This window comes from Urocampus carinirostris, chromosome 2, assembly GCF_059441175.1.
Source record: "Urocampus carinirostris isolate Australia breed hairy pipefish chromosome 2, RoL_Ucar_1.0, whole genome shotgun sequence".
NCBI classification, from domain to species: Eukaryota; Metazoa; Chordata; class Actinopteri; order Syngnathiformes; family Syngnathidae; genus Urocampus; species Urocampus carinirostris.
In genome coordinates this window covers 60,576,675-60,601,549 of record NC_142350.1, presented here as the reverse complement: position 1 = coordinate 60,601,549, position 24,875 = coordinate 60,576,675, and the positions used below count along the sequence as shown (strand labels likewise).

The following is a 24,875-nucleotide window of genomic DNA, read 5'->3' as shown; positions in this document are numbered from 1 at the left end:
TCAGCCCCAAATAATACTATTAGTGATAATATTAGCAAGCTAACAAGTCAAGTCGCCCAGTAATTGCGAATATTATTCATCAAATTAGTAGGTAACTTATCTGTGCTGAGCGTCTGCAAAGGCAGAGTGAGGCACGCAATTCACTTGCCTCACTGCAGATGGCGCTAGTGAGATAAAGGTTTCTGATTTAGCGCACACATCGGCCCCAAATAATACTATTAGTGATAATATTAGCAAGCTAACAAGTCAAGTCGCCCAGTAATTGCGAATATTATTCATCAAATTATTAGGTAACTTATCTGTGCTGAGCGTCTGCAAAGGCAGAGTGAGGCGCGCAATTCACTTGCCTCACTGCAGATGGCGCTAGTGAGATAAACGATTCGGATTTAGCGCACATATCAGCCCCAAATAATACTATTAGTGATAATATTAGCAAGCTAACAAGTCAAGTCGCCCAGTAATTGCGAATATTATTCATCAAATTAGTAGGTAACTTATCTGTGCTGAGCGTCTGCAAAGGCAGAGTGAGGCACGCAATTCACTTGCCTCACTGCAGATGGCGCTAGTGAGATAAAGGTTTCTGATTTAGCGCACACATCGGCCCCAAATAATACTATTAGTGATAATATTAGCAAGCTAACAAGTCAAGTCGCCCAGTAATTGCGAATATTATTCATCAAATTATTAGGTAACTTATCTGTGCTGAGCGTCTGCAAAGGCAGAGTGAGGCGCGCAATTCACTTGCCTCACTGCAGATGGCGCTAGTGAGATAAACGATTCGGATTTAGCGCACATATCAGCCCCAAATAATACTATTAGTGATAATATTAGCAAGCTAACAAGTCAAGTCGCCCAGTAATTGCGAATATTATTCATCAAATTAGTAGGTAACTTATCTGTGCTGAGCGTCTGCAAAGGCAGAGTGAGGCACGCAATTCACTTGCCTCACTGCAGATGGCCCTAGTGAGATAAAGGTTTCTGATTTAGCGCACACATCAGCCGCAAATAATACTATTAGTGATAATATTAGCAAGCTAACAAGTCAAGCCGCCCAGTAATTTGTTTTCTTGTTGTCATGATTACTGTGCCCGCTCCTTTGGCGCCAACTGCCTCGGACTCTGATTGGCTCCTTGTCCCTATTTAAACCCACTCCTTTCAGTCACCCGTCCTTTCCTGGCTTATGACTCGTTTCCGACCCCGACAACGTTTTCGGCTCTCCTGTCCCTGCTACTGACCCGTTTTTTTGGGTTTCTGACACCGCCATCGCTCGCCACGTCCCACTTCCGCGTTCAGAGCGACCTGCTTCCCGCGCCCAGCGATCACCGGATCGTGGGTGCAACCCTTTCCTTTCTTCAATAAAACTTGTGGAAAATGTTACGCAATTGGGTCCTGTTTCCGTTCTGGTCCTGACACTTGTGCTTTTATTTTCCTTGACTTTGCCCCAAAATATTCGTTTGTTTTGACATGAGCATCACCACTTAAAATAATATTTCACCATTAGGATGCACAACATGGGTGCGTGCTGCGTGCTTTGAATACGGAAAATATTTTCAAAGTAAGATCTTTTTTATAGTGATGTTCTTTCACATTTCTTGTCGGATTCAAACTATTGAAAATTCAAAGCTTACATTCCATTCACATACTAGTTCAATTGGACACAAATTCTCCCATCTTGTTTTAAAGAATAATCTGCATTTTTTCGTTTTTTCTGTTTTTACCTTGTAGCTGTTCAATGAGCGTCATGGCCATCCTGGAGCCTTGAGCATCAAACACCACCTGGCCCTGAAGAAAAATGACATTTTCTCTATTTAATATATCATTTATTGTAAGTCACATTAATGAGAATACATAAACAAGGGACTCGCAGGCACCAGGTGGCCCCATAAGAAATCATGAGTCGCCTGCAAACCAGTTCTGAAAATAGCACACCAGTGATGGGTCACTGTCATTTTCCGGGAAATTTGATTTGCAACTAAAATAATAATAATAATATTAATGCATTCTACTTCAAAACGCCTTTCAGGACACCCTAAGTAGCTGTACTTGGAGTACCAAACCAAAATTAAGCAAGAATAAAACAAGCTAGTAATAAATGGCTAATAAGAAAACAGTAGAGTTAAAAGGGGGCTGTATGTGAGGCAGACGATCATGAAAAGGCAAGCCTAAAGAGGTGGGTTTTGAGCCCGGATTTGAAGGTGACAGGGTGGTTTCGGAGCAGGACGTATATCGGCACCACCCCAAAACATATACAAGAGAGCAGAGAGAGTCAAAATGAGAGGGGAACACGTTGTTTATTTCATCCAAACATTCAGTCGTGTTCCAAAGTTGTCCGGGCGACAGTGGCAGTTATACTGTGTTCGGTCAGCGATGACGTGTTGTTTTTCTCTAGTCGGGCGCTTAACTCGAGTTGCCACGACCCAGACAAATTCTTATCAGTTAAGCAAATAGTTGGAGACGCTCTGACCCGGCCAAAGTCCTGTCAGTCACGCACCTTCCAAATTTTTCTACTTTCCACAATAGTGGCGAAAAGGTCAGGCGGCAATGAGTTCCAGAGCTGGAGGGCAGAGCGGCTGAAAGCTCTTTTCCCCATGGAGCAGAGACGGGCAGCGGGTATAGAGAGATGGAGGGAGGAAGATGAACGGAGGGTGCAGGATAGCGTGGCAATGTGAAGGAGGTCGGAGAGGTAGAGAGGGGCAAGGTTATGAATGGACATTTAGGAGTAGAGGAGAATTTTGTAGTTGATTGGGAGCCAGTGGAGTTGCTGAAGGACAGGGGTGATGTGATGCCGAGGGGGGGTTTTGGTGATGATGCGAGTTATGGACCAGTTGAAGTGGATAGAGGGACTTTTGAGGTAAAGCGTAGAGGAAGAAATTGCGTGAGGTGACAAGGCTATGGACGAGGATGGCAGTTTGGGGGGGTGAAGTAGGGGTGGACACAGTTGATGGAGCGCAGGTTAAAGTAAGATGACCGGGTGATGTTATGACTAACTTGTAAAATCATGAGAACAGCAGAAAAGGTGATTGGTGACCCCCCTCCCAGCCTCTTCATCCTGCAGGGGTCAGGAAAAAGAGTCTCAGAGTCAGAAACAGCAGACTCAAGGACATCTTCTCCTATCAGACTGCCAGAATTCTCAACTCTCTCCCTGCTCTACCCCCTTCCAACTCTCTGCCTTCTGCTGAAATTAAATTACTCTGTTCAGAGTAAAAGGTAGAATTATTTAAAAAATACTCCTAGAAAACAATATGTCCCAAAACTTACTCAAGTAAATGTTACTGTGTATGTGGTCTACAATGTGAAATTGTCATGATTACCGATGTGTTGCACCTGTTCCTGCTCTTTTGGCGCCAACTGCCTCGGACTCTGATTGGCTCCGTTTCACTATTTAAACCCAGGTCTTTCTGTCACCTGTTGTCAGTCCGTCTGCCAACCTCAGTGTACTCTAGGCAAGCTTTTTCGACACTGACCCCCCACCTGTTTTTGCTCCTGTCTGTTCTCCTGGCTTCGACCCGTTTTTTGATCCTAACCACGTCTACTCTCCTCTCCTAGCCTTCGACCTGTTTCCGATCCCGACCACTTTTTTTCCTCTCCTGTCCCGGCTACTGACCCGTTTTTTTCCGTTCACGACGCCGCCGTTGCTCGCCACGGAAGTCCCACTTCCGTGTTCAGAGCGACCTGATTCCCGCGTCCAGCGATCACCGGATCGTGGGTGCAACCCTTTCTTTTCTTCCAATACAACTGACAATATGGACCGACCAATTAACAGCTACCAGCCTTCCTGTGCAGAGTTTGCATGTTCTCCCCGTATTCGTGTGGGTTTGCTCTGGGCACTCCGGTTAACTCCCACATTCCATAAACATGCATGTCAGGTTAATTGGTCGGTCCAAATTGTCCCTTGGGTTGAATAAGTGAGTTAGTGGGTTGTCTGTCTCTGTGTGCCCTGAGACTGGCTGGCAACCAGTTGAGTTTTTCCCCTGCCCATTGCCTGAAGATAGCTGGGATGGACAGTGCAGATAATGGATAATTGGATGAGAAAAAACAACCCATGGGGTCTTTTTTATCCTTATGCATCCAAGGGTTAATACTATTGACATACTTTAGGTGCATGATGTCACTAGTCACCGGTCCTTTTGGAGTCTCCAAATGGCTCTGTCTGTCCCCCCCCCCAATTAGCTGGATTTGAACCAATGACCTCAGAACTGTGCCTTGGACGTACTAACTGATTAGCCGCCTTCCCGCCCTGTTATTTTTCAAAATCTTTGAAAATGAAAAAAGTTGTAATCCATATTCCTCATAAAAATGTGTATGATATGATGCCATTACTATTGTTATTTTTTCCCCACTAATTATCAACCCCACTCATGGAAGAGTGTATGTATTGGTAGGTTATGCATCCAAGGGTGAATTGTCATGGTCGTCGTGGCGACCGGTCTGCCCCGCCCCCTGGTCACCAGCTGAAGCAGATCAGCTAATTGCATGGCTGCTATTTAAGGTTGGGTGGTGGGTATTGCGGTGGTTGGCTCATTATACCTTTTCTGTTCTGTTATGCCTTGTCCTGTTTAGTTTAAGTCGGAGGAAACCTGTACCTGACCATTCTGAGTGTAAGAATGTTTTTGTTCTGTTTTGTCCCGGAGTTTTTGGACAACTTTTATTTTGGTAAATAAAAGCTTTGATCTTACGCAATTGAGTTCTCCCTTCCTGCCTCCGTTATGGTCCGGTCACCCCTTCCACCTCGTGACATGAATTGCTAAACAAAAAACAGAACTAGCACAGTAGATGCACTATCCTTTTAAAATCTAAAATCTAAATTGCAATATTGGTCTGGAAAATCCAAAAACGTACAGCCCTATCTGACACCATTCCATTTGACCACTTAAAATCCCTAAGTAATGGCTATGAATTTCAAATCATGAACTTGAAATGTTCCATCTCTTAAGAACAAAACAGATTCATAGACTTACCGAAACGCCTTCAAATGAGCTGGTGTTGAGGGCGCGGTAGATTTCAGAGGTGATGTCTTTGTTGTTGTAGTTGAAGTCCTCCAGCCGTCGGCCCTTGGCTTTGAGTGGGGCCACCGTCTTATTGAGGGCCAACGCCAGGGCCCAGATGGCGTCGTAGGCCAGAGGGGCCTCCTGGAAGCCCCCCGTCTCTTCGGGATTCTTGACGCCGAGGCGGGAGATCAAGGCGGATAGAAACTCCTGGGAAGTCTGATCCGAAGGGAATGAGATCAAAACGTGTCATGAAGCACTGCTGAACAAGACAAATCATCAGATGGTAAAGTAGCACTAATGCTGTAAGTAGATAGATAGATAGATAAAAATAAAAACAATAATAAAGTAAAAGGAATATACCGTAAATTCCGGACTATAGATCGCACCTGGTGGGTGCGGCTTATAACCCACCACATTTCGGGAGGAAAACCGATTTTGTACATACACAAGCGGCACCTGTATATTAGCCGCATGCGCCCACATTGAATAAACACAATACATACACGAAATTAACCCATACCCGATACAGTCCAAATAACACAGCCGGCAAAATGAACAGAAAATAATACCGGTACTTAAGATTTAATGCAGACCTGCAGAGTCCGGGTGCCCGTTGAAAGTAATCCAAGGAAAAAAGTGTTAAAATGTTAAAATGGATGTAAAAATGTATTGTGATGGTTGATATTCTAAAATATATTTTATGTAAACTGAAAAGAAAGCTCTTTGATATGTTTAGGGCAGTCTAACAGCGCGCTGCCGACGAGATCAAAGCTTACCACGTGTTGTGTTGTGACTCATTCATTTGCAGCAACTATAATAAAAACCTCATCATCCAGTCCAGCGTGAATGTGGATCTTTGGTGGGACAGGTACACCGCGGTTACATATAGATATATGTGCATTTATGTGTGTATGTATGTGTGTGTATATATGTATACATACCCTCTCCATATTGTTATCGTTTTTATTATTATTTCTACTTAAGCCCCCCATTTATTTTTATTCTATCTTATTTTTTCTTTTCTTCTCCCCCTATATAGTAGAAATTTGTGGATGAGTGTGTTGTTAAGTAGAAAATGTCATACTTACAAAATTGATTTTCAATGGAGACCCCTATGCGTACGGTCTCTTTCAATTTCCTGTACCACCATTGAAGAGAAAATGTAAATAAAAAATATTTGGAAAAAAAAATGAAATTATTGTAAAATATAAAAATAGTTTCAGAGTCTCTGTAATAGAAGCCCTTCTTTAAGGTACAGTACATGGTTTAAATTTGTTTTATTTGTTATCCTTTTAAACAGTAGATTAATGTTTATTAACTAAATATGTACAGTAAATAACTATTGTTGTTTAGGTACATGGTTTGTTAATATTTTGAGTCTATATGTCTTTTAGTATGTGGCTATTTTCAAGCAGTTTTAGGGGGTCAGCTTTTATGCAATTGAGGCTTGTATTCGAGTAAATATGGTAATTTCAAATACTTTTGTTTTTTTTAATTATAGACCAACTACATCAGTTAGAAAACAAACAGCCACTATTTGGGGGTACTAAAAGCACCATATAACAATGAGGGATGAATAGAGAAAAAAGCAACAACAATAAGTAATGACATTTAATTACAAGTTGTGGTCACACTACCCCATCAGCAAAATTCAATTCAGGTCTTTTATCTTTTTTAGTTTTGTTTTTTTCCCCAAAATTGCTCCTAACTACCCTAACCTTCAAATCCCCATCCCTTTCACCATTTCCCATGCCAGACTTTTTTTTTTGTAACTTAATTTTTGGGGTTTTTTTTCCCTTGCTTTTAAACACACACAAAATAAAGCGGGGAACAAAAACAAAACAAAAACAAAACAAAAACAAAAACACAGACAACACAAAAACAAAAACAAACCAAAAGCAAAAACCAAAACAAAACGGAAACAAAACAAAAACAAAACCCAAAACAAAAAACAAAACCCAAAAACAAGAACAAAACAGAAACAAAACCAAAAACACAGACAAAACAAAAACAAAGACAAACCAAAAGCAAAACCAGAAACTAAAAACCAAAAACAAAACGGATACAAAACAAAAACAAAGACAAACCAAAAACAAACCAAAAACAAAACGGAAACAAAACGCCAACAAAAACGGCAACAAAAAACAAAACAAAACAAAATCAAAAAACCAAAACCCAAAACCCAAAACCAAAACCCAAAACCAAACAAAAACCAAACAAAAACAAAAAACAAAACAAAATAAAAAACAAACCCCCCCCCAAAAAAAACATGAATAACAAACTACATTGCAGTGTTGGGGAATATCTCCCATGTTCAAGTCATTCTTCAAAGTCCAGTCTTCATTGTTCGCAAGCGGCGTCCTTATTTTCCCTAGAGTCTCTATCGTTGGGAAAATGCAGAGTCTTGTATCGAATTCTTCCAACCCCAAATAAACCTGCAAATTCACTTATCCCATTCAATCATTTGTAATCTGGGAACCAACACTGAAATTGACTGGAAAAAGTACAAGAGCTTTGGCAACTATTTAGATTCTTGAACTCATATACAGGATAATACTATATTTGGCCATTTTTCAAAATCTTTTTTAATTTCTTCAAATAACATGTCCAATCGAGTTTTACCCCAAACTATACTATTGATTTGCTCTTCCAATTAAAACTTTATCTCTCCTTCGTTTTTTGTGGTGTAACATAATTGCAACTGCACTGTTATAGTCTCAGAGGTCTGTTTAAAGCCCAGAAAGCATCATGAAGAACGAGGAACACACCAGGCAAAACCTGTGTTTTCATGACATTATTCTAGGAGTTCTATCAATCTAGGACACAGGTGTCAAACAGGCGGCCCGCGGGCCAGATCAGGCCCGCTAAGGGATTGAATCCGGCCAGCAAGACAACACTCAGAGAAGCGCAAGAGAAAAACAAGCTGCAGGTTGAAATATGTCAACTTGATGTTGCCAAAGCCACTGTACTTGTATTTATTTCTCTCTCTCTCTCTCTCTTTCTTTCTTTTCCACCCCTTCTCTCCCTCTCTGTGTCTCTTGTTTTCTCTTCCTTTGTTGCTCTTTGTCTCTTTCTCTCTCTGTGTCTTTTAACCTCTTTTGCTCTAACTTCCTTTTTTCCTTTTCTCTCTTTAATATTTCTCTCTTCAACCCTTTGCGCTTTCTTTTCTCTCCTTCTATTTCTCTTTGAATTTCTTTCTTCTCCTCCCTTTCTTTTCCCCCTCTCTCACGACTTTTTATCTTCTGTTTCTCATACTCTCTACCTCTCTCTTTTTCTTTCTTTGTCCCGACCTCTCTCCTTTTCCCTCCCTCTTTCTCTCATTTTTTTAATCTCTCTTTTTCTTTCTCTTTAATCTACTAGTCCGGCCCCCGACAGAACGTTTGTTCTATCGTGTGGCCCCCGAGTTCAAATGAGTTTGACACCCCTGAAGTTTTGTCGGGTTGAGTTAAATATATTAATAAGTCATCTACAAACAATGCTATTTTATCTTCTTCTCTTCCTATCACTACTCCTTTTATGCCTCCATCTTGTCCAATTAATCGTGCAAACGGTTCAATAAATAGTGTTTAAAGGCTTGGAGAGAGTCCACACCCTTGCCTTCTACCCCTTTCCAAATGAATGTGTCCAGTTAGACTACCAATTATTTTAATCCTTGCATGTCGGTCCTGGTATAATGATTTAATGCATTTCATTGCTTAATCACTGAAACCGAATCTTCTGAGTGTCTTATAGAGAAATTATAGAGAAGTTATGTACTCTGTCAATAAGGTGCATAGTATGTCTTCTTCATAGTATGTAGTCTTGCGTTTGTCTTTCTTTGATGGAGCCTCAATATTTGCAAGCTTAAGATCTGATTTTAAGGTTCTGTTGGTAGAATACAAAATCATGCCTGGACTTGCTCCCTCACATCTTACGGATTTAATTTTCCCCCTATATTCCGGTCCGGAGCCTTTGCTCCAATAATGCTGGTCTACTAGTGATCCCAAGAGCCAAGAAGAGATCCGCAGGTTCGAGAGTGTTTCTCCATTCGGTTTTTGAGTTTTTCCTTGCCCTCATGTAGGTTTTAGATCAGGGGATGGTGTAATAATAGTCTGTAGTGTGCATAATCTGTGGTCTGTGCAGCCCTTTGAGACTCTTTGTGATTAAGAGTGTCACAAATAAACAGGACTTGACATGACAAGCCTGTCTGGGCTTCATCAATTAATTCCTGCATACGTGTTTCCAATCTTTTGGCAATAAAAGAGGTATCAAGTTTGTAGTCTACATTCAAGGGGAGAATTGGTCTATAATTATCACAATATTCTTTCTCTTTTCGTTCCTTTGGGATAATGGTAATGATAGTGTCTTTCTACTAAGGTAGAGTCTTTCCAAATTGTTCATTTTTTCAGGAATGTACTATTGATTTGCGATTTTTTTGTAAAATCATGCTCCGAAGCGGTTTCAAGTCAAGATACCGCAGCATCTCCTGTGTGGAGTTTGCATGTTCTCCCAGTACCTGTGTGGGTTTCCTCTGGGCACTCCGGTTTCCTTCCACACTCCCAAAAACATGCATGTCAGGTTAATTGGCCAGTCTGAATTGTTCCAAAGTGTGAATGAGCGAGTAAGTTGTCTATCTCTGTGTGTCCTGCGATTGGCCGGCAACCAGTTTAGGGTGTCCCCTGCCCACTGCCCGAAGATAGTTAAGATGGGCCCCAGCATCCCTGTGACCCTACTGAGGATAAGCGGTGCAGATAATGGATGGAATGGATGGAATAAAGACACAAATTGATCTCCATAGAAAACCACATTGGAGGCACATTTAAAAGTGTGACATTACTCATGAGAATTCATATTTCGTGAGAATAGAACAAGAATAGCGGCACAGCGAGTGAGTGGCAAAATTCTGAGGTCATGTGATCAAATCCAGCTACCAGCCTTCCTGTGCGGAGTTTGCATGTTCTCCCCGTGCTTGCTTGGGTTTCCTTGGGGCACTCCGGTTTCCTCCCACATTTGAAAACATGTATGTTAGGTTAATTGGCCGGTCCAATTTGTCCATAGTGAATGAGCAAGAGACAGTTGTCTGTCCCTGTGTGCCCTGCGATTGTCAGGCAACCAGTTCAGTGTGTCCCCTGCCCACTGCCCGAGAATAGCTGGGATGGGCTCCAGCACCCCCGCGACCCTACTGAGGATAAGCGGTGCAGATAATGGATGGATGGATCTAGAAACCCAGCAACCCATGCAAACTCCGCACAGGAAGTCTGGTAGCATGCATGTTAATGAGGGACTCCAAATTGTTCCTGGGTATGAGTGAGCGTATGAACCGCTATCTGTCCCTGTGTGCCCTGCGACTCTCAGGCAACCAGTTCAGGGTGTCCCCTGCCCACTGCCCGAGGATAGCTGGGATGGGCTCCATCACCCCCGCGACCCTACTGAGGATAAGAGGTGCAGATAATGGATGGATGGAAGAACCAGAATAGCCAGCAGCGGTTTCCACTATGCGGACTAGTAAGCAGGGTTGGGTAGGGTTACTTTAACTTGATTACTTTCAATTACTTTTGGATTACTCCAATACCAAATATGCTAATAAAAGACAAACGAAACTAAATATGAATGAAATGACTAAATTTTGTGCAGGCTTGGGGAGTAACGGAATACATGGAACGGCAAAAATGATGTTGGCAAGCTGTTTGGATTTATTTTCATTTTGTTTCTGTCGCATTTTATGTTCGTTTTGCCGGAGATCAAAGAGATCAAAGCCAGGAGAGAAAGCTTACCACGTGTTGTGAGTCATCATTGTATTCACATTTAGTTTCTTTTGTCTTTTATTAGCATATTTGGTATTGGAGTAATCCAAAAGTAATTGAAAGTAATCAAGTTAAAGTAACCCTACCCAACCCTGCTAGTAAGCATCTCTTTGAAGTTTCTGCCAAGTGCACAAACAAGTGCGCGAAGCAGAAAACGGGGGAAGTCAATCAATCAGCATTTACACAACGTGTCACTTAAAGACCTGAGATGTCATGTTGGCAACAAAACAAGTACTTTAAGACTAATAAAATCCCATCAAAACACCTCGCCACCTGTTTTGGGGCGTAAATGAGCCCCGGGTGATTTGTCAGCTTTGTCCCATTGGCGGCTAGCAATTAAGCTAATCTGCGAGCGTTGGCTTGTGACGGCAGATTATTGCTCGCAATCATCAAGATGTCCCCCAGGATTCCCCTGGAGGCCCACGCGCCATTCCAATTGGGCTCACTGACAAGTCCAATTCATTAAAAAATTCCACCTCGGCATTTAAATGTGACGTGCGATCCCACCGCCTCCGTTGCTCGGTACGGCGGCCAAAAAATATGCCAATTTCCGACTTGCAAATTGAATTGGAAGTACAGTGATAGCGCTTGCTGGTCCATTTGGGACTTCCTGTGGAGGAGTGCATCAACCAGAAAGCAGGAGGTAGCAGCAGGTGCGTTTTTTTAATAAAAATGGCAGATGCTAAGGGGGGAAAAAAATACCAAGGACGAGGCGAGGTGAATAAACACAAAGAAAAGAAGTCAACGCAGTCGCAGGCAGGAAAGGTTAAATGGAAGAGTTAGAGGTTTAAAAATACTTTGAATGTCATCTTTCTCTAAATGTGGTAGTTTTTTTTTACAACACATCTATTACAGTGGAACCTCGGTTCTCGACCATAATCCGTTCCAGAACCCTGTTCGAAAACCGATTTGTTCGATCACCGAAATCGTTTTTCCCATTAAAAGTAATGTAAAATCGTTTTAATCCGTTCCAACACCCTGAATGTTTACAATGAACGTAAACATGAAGCTAACCCAGGCAAATCGTACGTTCGCGTTAGCGTAACCTTCCGTACGAAAGATTACGCTAACGTGAACGTGTAAAAATAAAAAAATCAGGTCGTTTACACGTCATTTCGCACCCGGGTCTCCACAAAAAGTGGTGAGCGGTTAAAGGAGAAAGAAAAGAATTATGAATAGGATTTCTTACCTATGTGGTGGTCTGCAGAAGCCATAATCTATTCTCTTGAAAGAAGGGAAACTCGCACACCTTCGTCATATTTTGCTATTATTTCTTTCTTAAATGCAATAGTTGTACGCACTACTCTTCTTTTTTCACCTGTAGCAACTTTGCTGCTTGCACCGACCTTCTTCGGAGGCATAATAAGGGGCTAAAACACGCCGTTCACCGATATTGAAAGCGAAAGCGAAAAGAAGCAAGTGCGCAGGTGATAACAGTTGGTCACGAGGGGTGGTGGCAATCTACACAATCTACACCCGTACGCCGCTCAGCATCGCACCCTAGCGGACCAGCGTTCGAACTGCGATTTTTTGAACGAAAAGCGAAGCAAGAATTTCTCGAATTTTTTGGTCGAGAACCGATTTGTTCGAACTGAGAGGCGTTTGAAAACCGAGGTTCCACTGTATCTCTCTTAAAACTCAAAGGTCTGGATTTTATTATATACGACGAAGTCAATCGGCACGGTCTCGATTAGTTTGAGAGCTACCACATCTCGTTTTATTGTGAATTTGTGTGTTTTTTTGCCTTTTTTGAGGTTTGAAAATACTTTGAATGTCATCTTTCTCTAAATGTGGTGGATGTAGTTTTTTTCACAACACATATATTATTTCTTAGAACCCAACTGTCTGGATTTTATTAAATACGACAAAGTCAATTGGCACGGTCTCGATTAGTTTGAGAGCTACCACATCTCGTTTTATTGTGAATTTGTGTGTTTTTTTTACCCTTTTTGAGGTTTGAAAATACTTTGAATGTCATCTTTCTCTAAATGTGGTGGATGTAGTTTTTTTCACAACACATATATTATTTCTTAGAACCCAACTGTCTGGATTTTATTAAATACGACAAAGTCAATTGGCACGGTCTCGATTGGTTTGAGAGCTACCACATCTCGTTTTATTGTGAATTTGTGTGTTTTTTTACCCTTTTTGAGGTTTGAAAATACTTTGAATGTCATCTTTCTCTAAATGTGGTGGATGTAGTTTTTTTCACAACACATCTATTATCTCTCTTAAAACTCAAAGGTCTGGATTTTATTATATACGACAAAGTCAATCGGCACGGTCTTGATTGGTTTGAGAGCTACCACATCTCGTTTTATTGTGAATTTGTGTGTTTTTTTACCCTTTTTGAGGTTTGAAAATACTTTGAATGTCATCTCTCTCTAAATGTGGTGGATGTAGTTTTTTTCACAACACATCTATTATCTCTCTTAAAACTCAAAGGTCTGGATTTTATTATATACGACAAAGTCAATCGGCACGGTCTCGATTGGTTTGAGAGCTACTACATCTCGTTTTATTGTGAATTTGTGTGTTTTTTTTGCCTTTTTTGGGCATAGTAGTGGATCCCAAGAAGGTTAGTGATAATGGTAAGGAAAAGTGGAAAACAGTAACAACATCAAATGAATTGAAGAAGGAAATGACTGAGAAATACTAAACTGGTGCACGAGTGTCTGATTTGTAGAGCATCTTAAAGGTACAGTAAATAGTTTACTTTTGTTTTATTTTTGTCTTTTTTAGCAGTAAATTCAACTTTATTATATACATATTCAAATAATTATAGTTGCTAGATCCACATTTCAAGATTTTGGGTGTTTTGTTTAACAATTTTCACCCCATAATTTGAATCCAGCTCTTAAAACGTTTGGCAGATATAGACAATTTTTGTCTCTTTTGAAAGGTAATACTCTAAAATAAGCTAAAATAATCACTGCAAATGCTACTAACATTGAGTAATCCAAGTTGGAGCACACAGACATAAAATATTTTTATTCTTGTCTGAATTATTTTTGCAATCACATGCCTGCAAAAGAGAGCATTGGCATTTTAGCTGGAAACAACTACAACAACAGCATGAAGCCTTACTTGGTCCCAGGTCAAATTTGATCGCACTCAAAATACTATACACATTTTTCTGAAGGGATGCCACGGCACTTCCAAAAGTGGCCATTTGGAGACGACCCGTTTACAGTCCTAAAACCTTTGCATTTGTGTATTATATCCTTGTCAATTTTTAGACATTGTAAAAGAGTTGTAAATGTTCGACATGTCTTTTCCTGTCAAGTCAATACATGATTGTGCACACTCGCGCGTGATGATCATAAAAATGAATTCTGGGTTGCATTTAACACATTTGTTGTCGGCTCTGATTTGAATACACCCTGTATTGGCTAACCAATGTGTCAATCAACCCCCTGAGATCCGATTTGCAACCTCAGTGGAACCGTTTAAATCTAGGCTTAAAACACACTTCTATTCTATAGATTATGCATGACCTATATTTCATGTTGACAATATCTGTGTATTGCTATAGATCAGGGGATGGTGTAATATTAGTCTGTAGTTTCCAATAATCTGTGACTTGAAAAACTCTTATCCCTGGTAACAAAATATAATAGATCCTTTCAGGCAAAGGTTGAGTGGCTTGAGCAAGACTTAATTCAAAGGTGACGAGGCTATCTTCAGCAGGACTGTGTTTTATTCCGTTGTAGGATGGATGCCTTTAATGTTTAATTTTGTAGCAAAGGCATATTAGATTTACAATCAGACTATAAATCTTTCACGAACCAGGACAGGAAACAGGAATAAGAAACCAATCGCGTAACGTTACAGTTTATTTGGGGAGAGGAGGAATGACTAAGGGGTGGTCAGAATCAAACAGATCGGGTCGAAAAATAAAACAGGATCAAACACAGGCAAAAACGGAGATTCACAGAACTTGGCCTATCCAACAGAATTTAACAGGAGTTTTGCAGACGCTCCGACAACAAACGACTCAAAGGACAGCGTTTAAGTACTCCCAGGGAGCAATCTGTCAACGCGTTTCAGCTGGTGTCCATGGGGGGGACCAATTGGGCGCCAGGGCAACCGTGACAGAACCTGGCGCCACATGGCTGGGACCAATTGGGTGCCATGGCAACCGCGACAAAATCACCCTTTTCAAATAATGGTGAGCTACGTTAAACTTTGCATTTGTAAAATTCAAAAGCCGTTGTCTGGAGCTCATTTACGTCCAGAATATTCTGTAAAGAAAACCTTTTAAAGAACCACTCATCATTTTGGGAAAACCCACCTCACGTGTGTACAGCTTGATCACAAAGGGGACCAAAGGGTAGTACTACTGGTACATTTCATGCCTATGCTCCTTTCCTTATATCAAAAAATCTCAGGAAGCTGTCCTCAAAAGCAAAATGTCGTCAACTCCCCTAAGAGGCTTTAGATTTCGTCACTGCTGAGACCAGCAAAAAGGAAAACGCTGACAAAAAAAAAAAAAAAACAAGACAAAAAAAAAAAAAGAATGGGCTCCTTTTTGTGTTTGGATAAAAAAAATCCTGCTTCTGTTGGAGAGATTTAGCTAACACGGTGTCGATAAACAGCTCAGAATATTTATCGATGGCTGAGCATCTGCGCAGGCAAACGCTTATACATGACAATGAATGACTTGAATACATTTCACGTCGCCAAGCGTGGGGCTAAACTACTGCCAACGTTGCAAAAAAACTGACAGTGATCATTTTTACGATGTTTTTTATACCGAAATCAGAAACAGAATACTAGCCTACTTATAGCTAGTGTGAGCCCGCAGATCAATAAATAAAAATGAAATACTTGCGACAGAATGTTTCATCAATAAGAGTCATAACTTGCGGCCAAACATGTGAAAATTGTAACAAATTGTATCACTTGGCTCCCGATCAGTACTTGTACCCACTCCTGTCAGTCCCCTTTTGTCAGTCCGTCTGCGAACCTCCGTGTATACAAGGCTAGCCTTTTTCGACCCTGACTCCTACCTGTCATGTTTTTTGCTCCCGTTTGTCCCCGGCTACAACCTGTTATGATCCCGACCACGCCTGATCTTCCGTCCCGGCTTACGACCCATTTTTGATCCCGACCACGTCTATTCTCCCGTCCTGGCTTATGACTCGTTTCCAGACCACGTTTTTGCTCTCCTGTCCCGGCTATCGACCTGTTTTTCCGCCCCTGAAACTGCCATCACCCTCTAAGGAAGATCCACTTCCTTATTCGGATCACAATCCGTTTGCGAGAGCGACTTTCTTCCTACGTCTAGCGAGCAGAGGATCGTGAGCGCTCTCTATCATCTCTCTATCTTAATAAACTTGTGAGAAACGTTACACAATTGGGTCCTGTTTCTGTTCTGGTCCTGACAGGGTCACGGGCAAATGATGCTAAAAAATAAACACTATGGGTCAATTACACTCTCTAACAGCATATGGCGATAATGCCCTGCTTGATTCCTTCTTCCAGTTCAGACAACTGGTGCCGTTCCAATAGTGTTTGAGAGGGACTACATCTCGCTTTATTGTAATTTTGTCTGTTTTATTTCCTTTTATTCCCCTAGTACACAGGTGTCAAACAGGCGGCCCGCGGGCCAGATCAGGCCAGCTAAGGGATTGAATCCGGCCCGCGAGACAACACTCAGAGAAGCGCAAGAGAAAAACAAGCTGCAGGTTGAAATATGTCAACTCGATGTTGCCAAAGCCAGGTGCCTCTCACAAAGACACTGTACTTGTATTTATTTCTCTCTCCCTCTCTCTTTTTTCCACCCCTTTTCTCCCACTATGTCTCTGTCTCTTTCACTCTCTGTGTCTCTCTTTTTCTCTTCCTTTGTTGCTCTTTGTCTTGTTCTCGCTCTGTGTCTTTTAACCTCTTTTGCTCTAACTTCCTTTTTTCCTTTTCTCTCTTTTCTCTTTCCCTTTTTTTACCCTTCGCGCTTTTTCCTCTTTTCTCTCCTTTTGTTTTTCTATTTCTCTTTGGATTTCTTTCTTCTTCTCCCTTTATTTCCCCCTCTCACGACTTTTTATATAGGGCTTTTCAAGACAATGACTTGCTCCACATTTCCCAATAGCGGCCTTGCAGCCATGTAAGGCGCTAACCTGATTATTGGGGGTATTAGGGGTTCAGTGTCTTACCCAAGGACACTTCGACATGTAACACGGACGAGCCGGGATTCGAACTGGGATCCCTTGATCCCAAGACGAGCGCTCTACCTGTACTGTGAGTAACCACAGTTTTTGGAAAGGTGAGTTCAATTCCACAGGCCACACCTGTGTTGGAGTAGGCTACAAAATTTTGAGAAAATAATTGACATGACACTGATTTAAGGGAAATTCCAGAAGAAATTTTATCAGTCCAGAAAAAAAGTCACAAAGACATTTCTGAGACAGTGTGGCTCCAGCTGTCAGAGCCATTATCCATAAATCCATAAATGGGAACAGCGGCAAACTTTCTCAGAAGTGTCAACTAACTAAGATTACTCTAACACAGGGGTCGGGAACCTATGGCTCGCGAGCCAGATGTGGCTCTTTCGATGATAATATATGGCTCGCAAATCTGAGGTTGGGGTTCAAAAAAAAATTATCATTTGTTTAAATCCATCCATCGATTTTCTACTGCTCGTGTCTTGTGCAGAGTTCCGGTTGCATGAGCGATTGTCTATTATTTTAATTGGATGATAATACCCTACCTTGGCCAATACTGGGCCGTTGCTGGGGGCACAGGTACACGCCCCCTTTTGCGTCCCTTGGCACTTGGCTGTTGGTCATTAGCTCAAAGCTAACCCTTCGACAGAGAAGATGGCGAAACGGGAAAAAAAAGATGATGAATATTGTACATTTCAGGACGAATGGACCGAAGAATTTGCCTTTGTGGAGAGGTATGCCTAATTTGCAATGACAAAATTGTATCGATGAAACGGTTGAATGTAAAGCGGCACTTCGACACGCGCCATGCATTGAAGATGTGGATGAACAAGTTCAAATCACCGAATGAAGAGTTGGAAAGAACTGCACGACAGAAAGCGGAGTTGGCGAGCAAGTACACGTGGACAGAAATGAACAAACTTCAACCCGAAGACGAGCTGATTCTCAAAACTTGGACTGCGCTTCCAGTCACATACCACACACTGAGGCGTGTGAGTATTGGTGTATTGTTTGGATCGACGTATTCATGTGAGCGGTCATTTTCACATCTCAAAAACATCCAAGTCCAACCTACCATCACGTTTAACGGATGAAAGCCTCAATGCCTGCATGAAGCTTAAACTCACCAAGTACCAACCAAACTACAAAACCATCAGCAAATCCATGTAGCACCAGAAGTCGCATTAATGGTGAGTATTATAACAACATTATTTAAAATAATAAATTAAGAAGCTTTTTATGCTCACATTTAATTGAATTCAGTCTTAAAACATATGATATGGTTCTCACTGAAACAAATTTCTAAAAATTGTGCTTTTATGGCTCTCTCGGTCAAAAAGGTTCCCGACCCCTGCTCTGACATATTACAGAGAAAGGATGAGGACCTGGTTAAAAATTTGCTGACCGCTAGCAAAAAAGTAACAACAACCGTGAAGCAGTGGGTGTGCACTGTGAAGGAAATATTTGTAATAGAGAGAACCACATTTCGCAATACAGGAGACCAAATTTATGGACGAATGGGAAAAATGGATAAACAATAGGCAGAATTAGGACACCATTTACAAACAGTGAAGTCTGGGCTTTGAAGAATGATTTGAACAAGGAAGATATTCCCCAACACTGCCATACTGTTTTTTTTGTTTTTTGTTTTGTTTTTGTTCCCCCCCTTTGTTCTTTGTTTGTTGTGTGTTAAAAAAAGAAACAAAAAAGCACATTAAAAATTAAGTTCAGAAAAAAACAACAACGGCTCATCCAGGAGGTTGTAATTGAACCTCAAAAATTATCCAAAGAACTGCAGGCCTCACTGGCCTCAGTGAAGGTCAGTGTTCATAATATATATGAAAGACACTGCACAGCAGGACAATGATTTGATGCAAGTCCACCACTGAATGGCTGAAAAATTAACAAAATGACAGTTCTGGAGTGGTCGGGTCAAATTCTGGAATTTAATCCAATTGATGCTGTATGCTGGAAAACTCTATGGCAGATTTGAAAAAAAAATTGCAAAGAAGAATGGGCCAAAATTCCTCCACAGCATTGTGGAAAGACTCCCTACTCATCATTGTAAACGTTTGATTTCTGTTATCGCAGCCAAGGGCTATTAGGTTCAAGGGGCAATTCCTTTTTCAAATAGGGCGGGATAGGTTATGATTTTGTGCCTTAATAAATGGAATCAACATTTTCAAACTGCGTATTTCTCTGTGTGATATTAAAACTGGTTCGATGACATAAGCCTTTGGTACCGTCCGTAATCATGGTAAATGCGAACTATCTTCCGAATAAGACCGACGAACTGAATCTGCTGGTGAAAAACATCAAAGCGTACAGGGAGTGCATTTTGCTGTGTTTTACAGAAACGTGGCTCACATTTAGCATCCCGGACGCGAACGTCGAGCTACCCGGCTTCAGCGCTGTTAGGGCAGACAGAGACACAAAAGCCTGCGGGAAGCGGAGAGGAGTTGGACTCGCTATCTATGTGAACACGAGGTAGTGTAACCCTGGGCACAAGATTTCCTTCTGCTGCAGGGATGTCGAACTTTTGGCCTAGCGTGTGATGTCATCCACTCCGCTGTTGCTAAACTACAACACAGAACCCCGAGGTCATCCTGTTAATAAACAACAAAAGGATACTGATGGAAGTATCTACCTATCTATCAATCTATCTATCTATCGATCTATCTATCATAAAACCCCTTAGATGGTATATATGCAAAAACACAAATCAGGAAGAGGGCAAATACAATACATTTCACGGGACTGTATAATACTGTATACATCCTTGTTTTTTTTCGTAGAATCACAAAACTAATAGCAGTCCCGGCAGGCAATAGGTGGCAAGTTAAACATCCTTATTACCATATGAATTAAGTCTTCTTCCGAAAAGAAAGAAAAAAACCTGGCGACACTAAAAATGAGCTGGAAAACCACATCGCAGGCACCTTTAAAATTGGCACATTACTCGTAAAATTTCTTATTTTGTAAGAATAGATTAATAATCGCTAGCGGCAGCGACTACTATGCTAACTTGTCAGCATCACCCTGGAGTTTCTGATAAGAGCAGAATCCCAGCGTTCATTTTGCTTCCATTAATGTCACAAACCGTCCAGACTGTTACTGGAGGACAAAGTCATAGCCAAGTCATTAAAATGCTGCCCGAGTGTCATAATAATAACGATAATGTCGCGCATTTTATGACAAACCATCCAATTAAAGCGCCAATTCGTCCTGGGGCCGGACTAGGCTGCAACCTTAATAAACTGCGTTAACGGCGCGGTTTGGTGTGGTGCTTATCGCCGTGTGAGATGACCGACAGGTGATAATGGACTTTGGCGGTAAGAATGTAGAAATTGATGTATGTTGCCATCATTAACTGGTATGTTTAATGGTTCCACCTCCAACATACCCACGAGCAATGTTCCCTGTAATTTTCCACGGGTCTGAGCGTTCACACAAAGTCGGTGAGCAACGCTTGAAACAACAGTGAGCAACCGTAATCCCAAGTGTGGCAAGATAATGAATTATCAAACATGTCCAAAACATCCCGTTACATTTTGCTGAGTTTCCGGCAATGCAAAAAAAAAAAAAATTCACTTTTGAATGAATTGACTAATGTATTATTGCAAAGGTTGTATGGCCTACAAACGTAATTTTTTTTTACAACAATTCTTTCACAAGATTTCCATTTTTTTTTTCCTGGTATCTTTTGTCGCATAATACTAATATTTCGGTTGCACGATACACAACTGTACTTAATCACATTTTTTAGTGGAAGTACAATGTTGGCAACAAGATTGACTTGGTATATTTGGAAATTATTTGAATGCAACACAAACTTTTTTTTCTTTTTCCCTGTTTTTTTTTCTATTTTTTTTAAATTCCTTTAATTTCCTTTATTTTTTTCCTAGCTGTTATTTTTTTCTTTTTGTTCTCTATTTACTTTGTTCCTTTGTTTCTTTCTTTTGTTTTTTTCTGACTTTTTATGATTTTTTTCCATCTTTTTTCTCTTCCTTTTGTTTTTTTCTCAGCTTTTCACTACTTTTTCATTTTGCTATTTTTTCTTTTTTGTTCTATTACCCCTTCCTTTAACTCATTTTGTGCAAAATTTTTGGTCATCTAGGGATTGAAAGAAGCAAAAACAACCTGAAGAGCCATTTGGGACCCAAAAGAGCCGGTTCCTTTTAGTGAGCCGAGCCGAAGAAGCCGGTTCTCGACAAAGTCTACTAACTTTACCCAACTTCGTTCTACTTCGACACTGACTTAAAAAAAACGCATTTAGAACACAACGTCAGGGGAACCCTTTTATTTTAACCTTCATGCACTGTAACCTTGACTTAATTAGCTTATTATTTAGCAATTTCGAGCCCTGATTTTTGTGAGCTAGCTAGATTTTCTAGTGCGTGGAAAAGCTCTGGGCAATTGCGGACACACGCAGTTTAGAGGGAACATTGCGCTGGCTAGATTTTCTTGTGCGCTGAGAATGTGCAAGCAGTGCACGATTGCGCACGCGCGCAGCTTAGAGGGAACATTGCCCACAAGGTAAATATAGATTTGGGATATTCCTCAAAAATGTCAGGACCAGAACGGAGACAGGACCCAATTGCGTTACGTTTCCCACAAGTTTTATTAAAGGAAAAAGGAAGGGTTGCGCCCTCGATCCGGTGTTCGCTAGGAAGCAAGTTGCTCTCGTGCTCGGATTATGATCCAAACACGGAAGTGGATCTTCCGTAGCGAACGATGGCAATGTCAAGGACGGAAAAACAGGTCGATAGCCGGGACAGGAGAGCAAAAACATGGTCGAGATAAAAAAAAAAAAAAACGAGTCGAAAATATGAGAATATACCAAAATGGTGTAACGTATGAAAAAGTCCTGTAAGTCGTAAAAAGTATTAAGAGAAACAAACAACAAAAATGTTTAAAAAGTGAAAAACTAATCGAAAATATAAAACAAGTTGTAAAAGTATTGAAACATATTTAAAAGTAGTATAAAAACATTTCATGCAAAATGTGAAAAAGGTATCGAGAAGAGTTCTAAAAGCATTACAATGTATTAAGAAGAACTGAGAACTATGAAAAAGTACTACTGTCAAGACTACTGATGTGACTCACCTGTGTGACTCAACCGCCGCAAGTACCGATTGGCTCCCTGTTACTATTTGAACCCAGTCATATCTGTCCTCAGTTGTCAGTCCGTCTGCGAACCTCAGTGTATACTAGGCAAGCCTTTTTCGACCCTGACTCCCACCTGTCCCGTTTTTGCTCCCATCTGTCTCCGGCTACGCCCTGTTATGATCCTGACCACGTCTGCTCTCCCGTCCCGGCTAACGACCTCTTTTGTCCCTGACTACGTCTACTCTCCCATTCTGGCTTACGACTCGTTTCTGTCCCCGACCACGCCTTGCCCTCCCAGTCCCGGCTACCGACCTGTTTTTCCGTCCCTGACACCGCTCTTGCTCGCTACGGAAGATCCACTTCCGTGTTCGAATCACAATCCAAGTACGACATACTTCCCGCGACCAACAAGAACCGGATCGTGGGCGCAGCCCTTCCTCTTTCCTTCAATAAAATTTGTGGTAAACGTTACGCGATTGGGTCTACCCTGTGTGCTGGTCGTGACAACTACATGCTATGAAAGAGTACTAAAGAGTAATAAAAAAATAAAAATACAGCAACAAATGTAAAAAAGTGAAAGATGTACCCAAAACGTTTTAAAATAATTAAAAGGTATTGAAAAGTCCTGAAACATATGTTGGCCTGGAGAGGGATGGGTGCCACCAGGCTGTACTTGCCCAAGACACACCACAGGAAATGGTGCGCCTAAAACCCTCGTGGTTTAAGGATAAAAACACCCGCCCAGGCTATACTAGTACCAAAAAGTATAAAATATACAAAAGTGGTGGAAAGTACTGTAAACCCTGGTTTTAGAGAGTGTTAACACTGGCGCTATCAGGAGTACATTTTAAAACGAGCCACATTCAATCCATTAGTGGGCCTGATCCTACCCGAGGACTGTATTTTTGAAACCCCTTTCAATACTATGCCCCACATTGTAAATTCTTACCATGTTGGAAACACCTCTGACGGTCTCGGGATTGAGCATGACGATCTCGGTGGTCACGTGACCCTCCACGGCTTCCGTCATGTTCTCCACCGTGCAGTTGATGGTCGGGTCCTTGATCTTGAACCAGTTGTCGGCATACCAGCCGATCAGGAACCACACGTACTTCTTCCCGTAGAGTTTCTCCTTGAAGACCTGGAAAAGCGTTGAACTACATTTACAACTTAAATTCCAATATTTGAATGAATACATGACAGTCTGTTGCATACATGTCAACCTCAACCAATTGATCTATGGCTAAGCCCCGCCCTCAAACGCAATGAGCCAATCGCAGTGCGCATAGCAGACTCCATACCAGCTCTGCCGGCATGTGCATTCAATTGCATTGCAGTTTTATAGATAGATAGATAGATAGATAGATAGATAGATAGATAGATAGATAGATAGATAGATAGATAGATAGATAGATAGATGTCGAAATAGATGTCGAGATGGATAGATAAATGTCGAAATACATAGATAGATAGATAGATAGATAGATAGATAGATAGATAGATAGATAGATAGATAGATAGATAGATAGATAGATAGATAAATGTCGAAATAGATAGATAAATCCCGAAATAGAGATAAATGTCGAAATAGATGTCGAGATAGATAGATAGATAGATAGATAGATAGATAGATAGATAGATAGATAGATAGATAGATAGATAGATAGATAGATAGATGTCGAAATAGATAGATAAATCCCGAAATAGATAGAGATAAATGTCGAAATAGATGTCGAGATAGATAGATAGATAGATAGATAGATAGATAGATAAATCCCGAAATAGATAGAGATAAATGTCGAAATAGATGTCGAGATAGATAGATAGATAGATGTCTCAATAGATAGATAGATGGATAAATGTCTCAATAGATAGATAGATGGATAAATGTCGAAATAGATAGATAGAAAGATAGATAGATAGATAGATAGATAGATAGATAGATAGATAGATAGATAGATAGATAGATAGATAGATAGATAGATAGATAGATAGATAGATAGATAGAAAGATAGATAGATAGAGATAGATAGATAAATGTCGAAATAGATGTCGAGATGGATAGATAAATGTCAAAATACATAGATAGATAGATAGATAGATAGATAGATAGATAGATAGATAGATAGATAGATAGATAGATAGATAGATAGATAGATAGATAGATAGATAGATAGATAGATAGATAGATGGATAAATGTCGAAATAGATAGATAAATCCCGAAATAGAGATAAATGTCGAAATAGATGTCGAGATAGATAGATAGATAGATAGATAGATAGATAGATAGATAGATAGATAGATAGATGTCGAAATAGATAGATAAATCCCGAAATAGATAGAGATAAATGTCGAAATAGATGTCGAGATAGATAGATAGATAGATAGATAGATAGATAGATAGATAAATCCCGAAATAGATAGAGATAAATGTCGAAATAGATGTCGAGATAGATAGATAGATAGATGTCTCAATAGATAGATAGATGGACAAATGTCTCAATAGATAGATAGATGGATAAATGTCGAAATAGATAGATAGATAGATAGATAGATAGATAGATAGATAGATAGATAGATAGATAGATAGATAGATAGAAAGATAGATAGATAGAGATAGATAGATAAATGTCGAAATAGATGTCGAGATGGATAGATAAATGTCAAAATACATAGATAGATAGATAGATAGAAGTCGAAATAGATAGATAGATGGATAGATAGATAGATATAGATAGAGATAGATAAATGTCGAGATAGATAGATAAATGTCGAAATAGATGTCGAGACAGATAGATGGATAAATGTCGAAATAGATAGATAGATAAATCCC

General features: G+C 40.6%; 1 protein-coding gene across 1 annotated transcript in view; it reads right to left on the bottom strand.

The window, feature by feature from the left end:
- The window catches only part of LOC148372804 (gamma-aminobutyric acid type B receptor subunit 1-like), a 211,921-nt gene that overhangs the window by 52,383 nt on the left and 134,663 nt on the right, over nt 1–24,875 (bottom strand). Inside the window, exons 12-14 of the mRNA XM_088327382.1 lie at nt 22,991–23,182; nt 4,959–5,204; nt 1,719–1,782 (exon numbers count right to left, since the gene is read on the bottom strand). Of these exons, the coding sequence (XP_088183508.1) occupies nt 1,719–1,782; nt 4,959–5,204; nt 22,991–23,182 (502 nt within the window). The remainder of the gene's footprint in view (nt 1–1,718; nt 1,783–4,958; nt 5,205–22,990; nt 23,183–24,875) is intronic.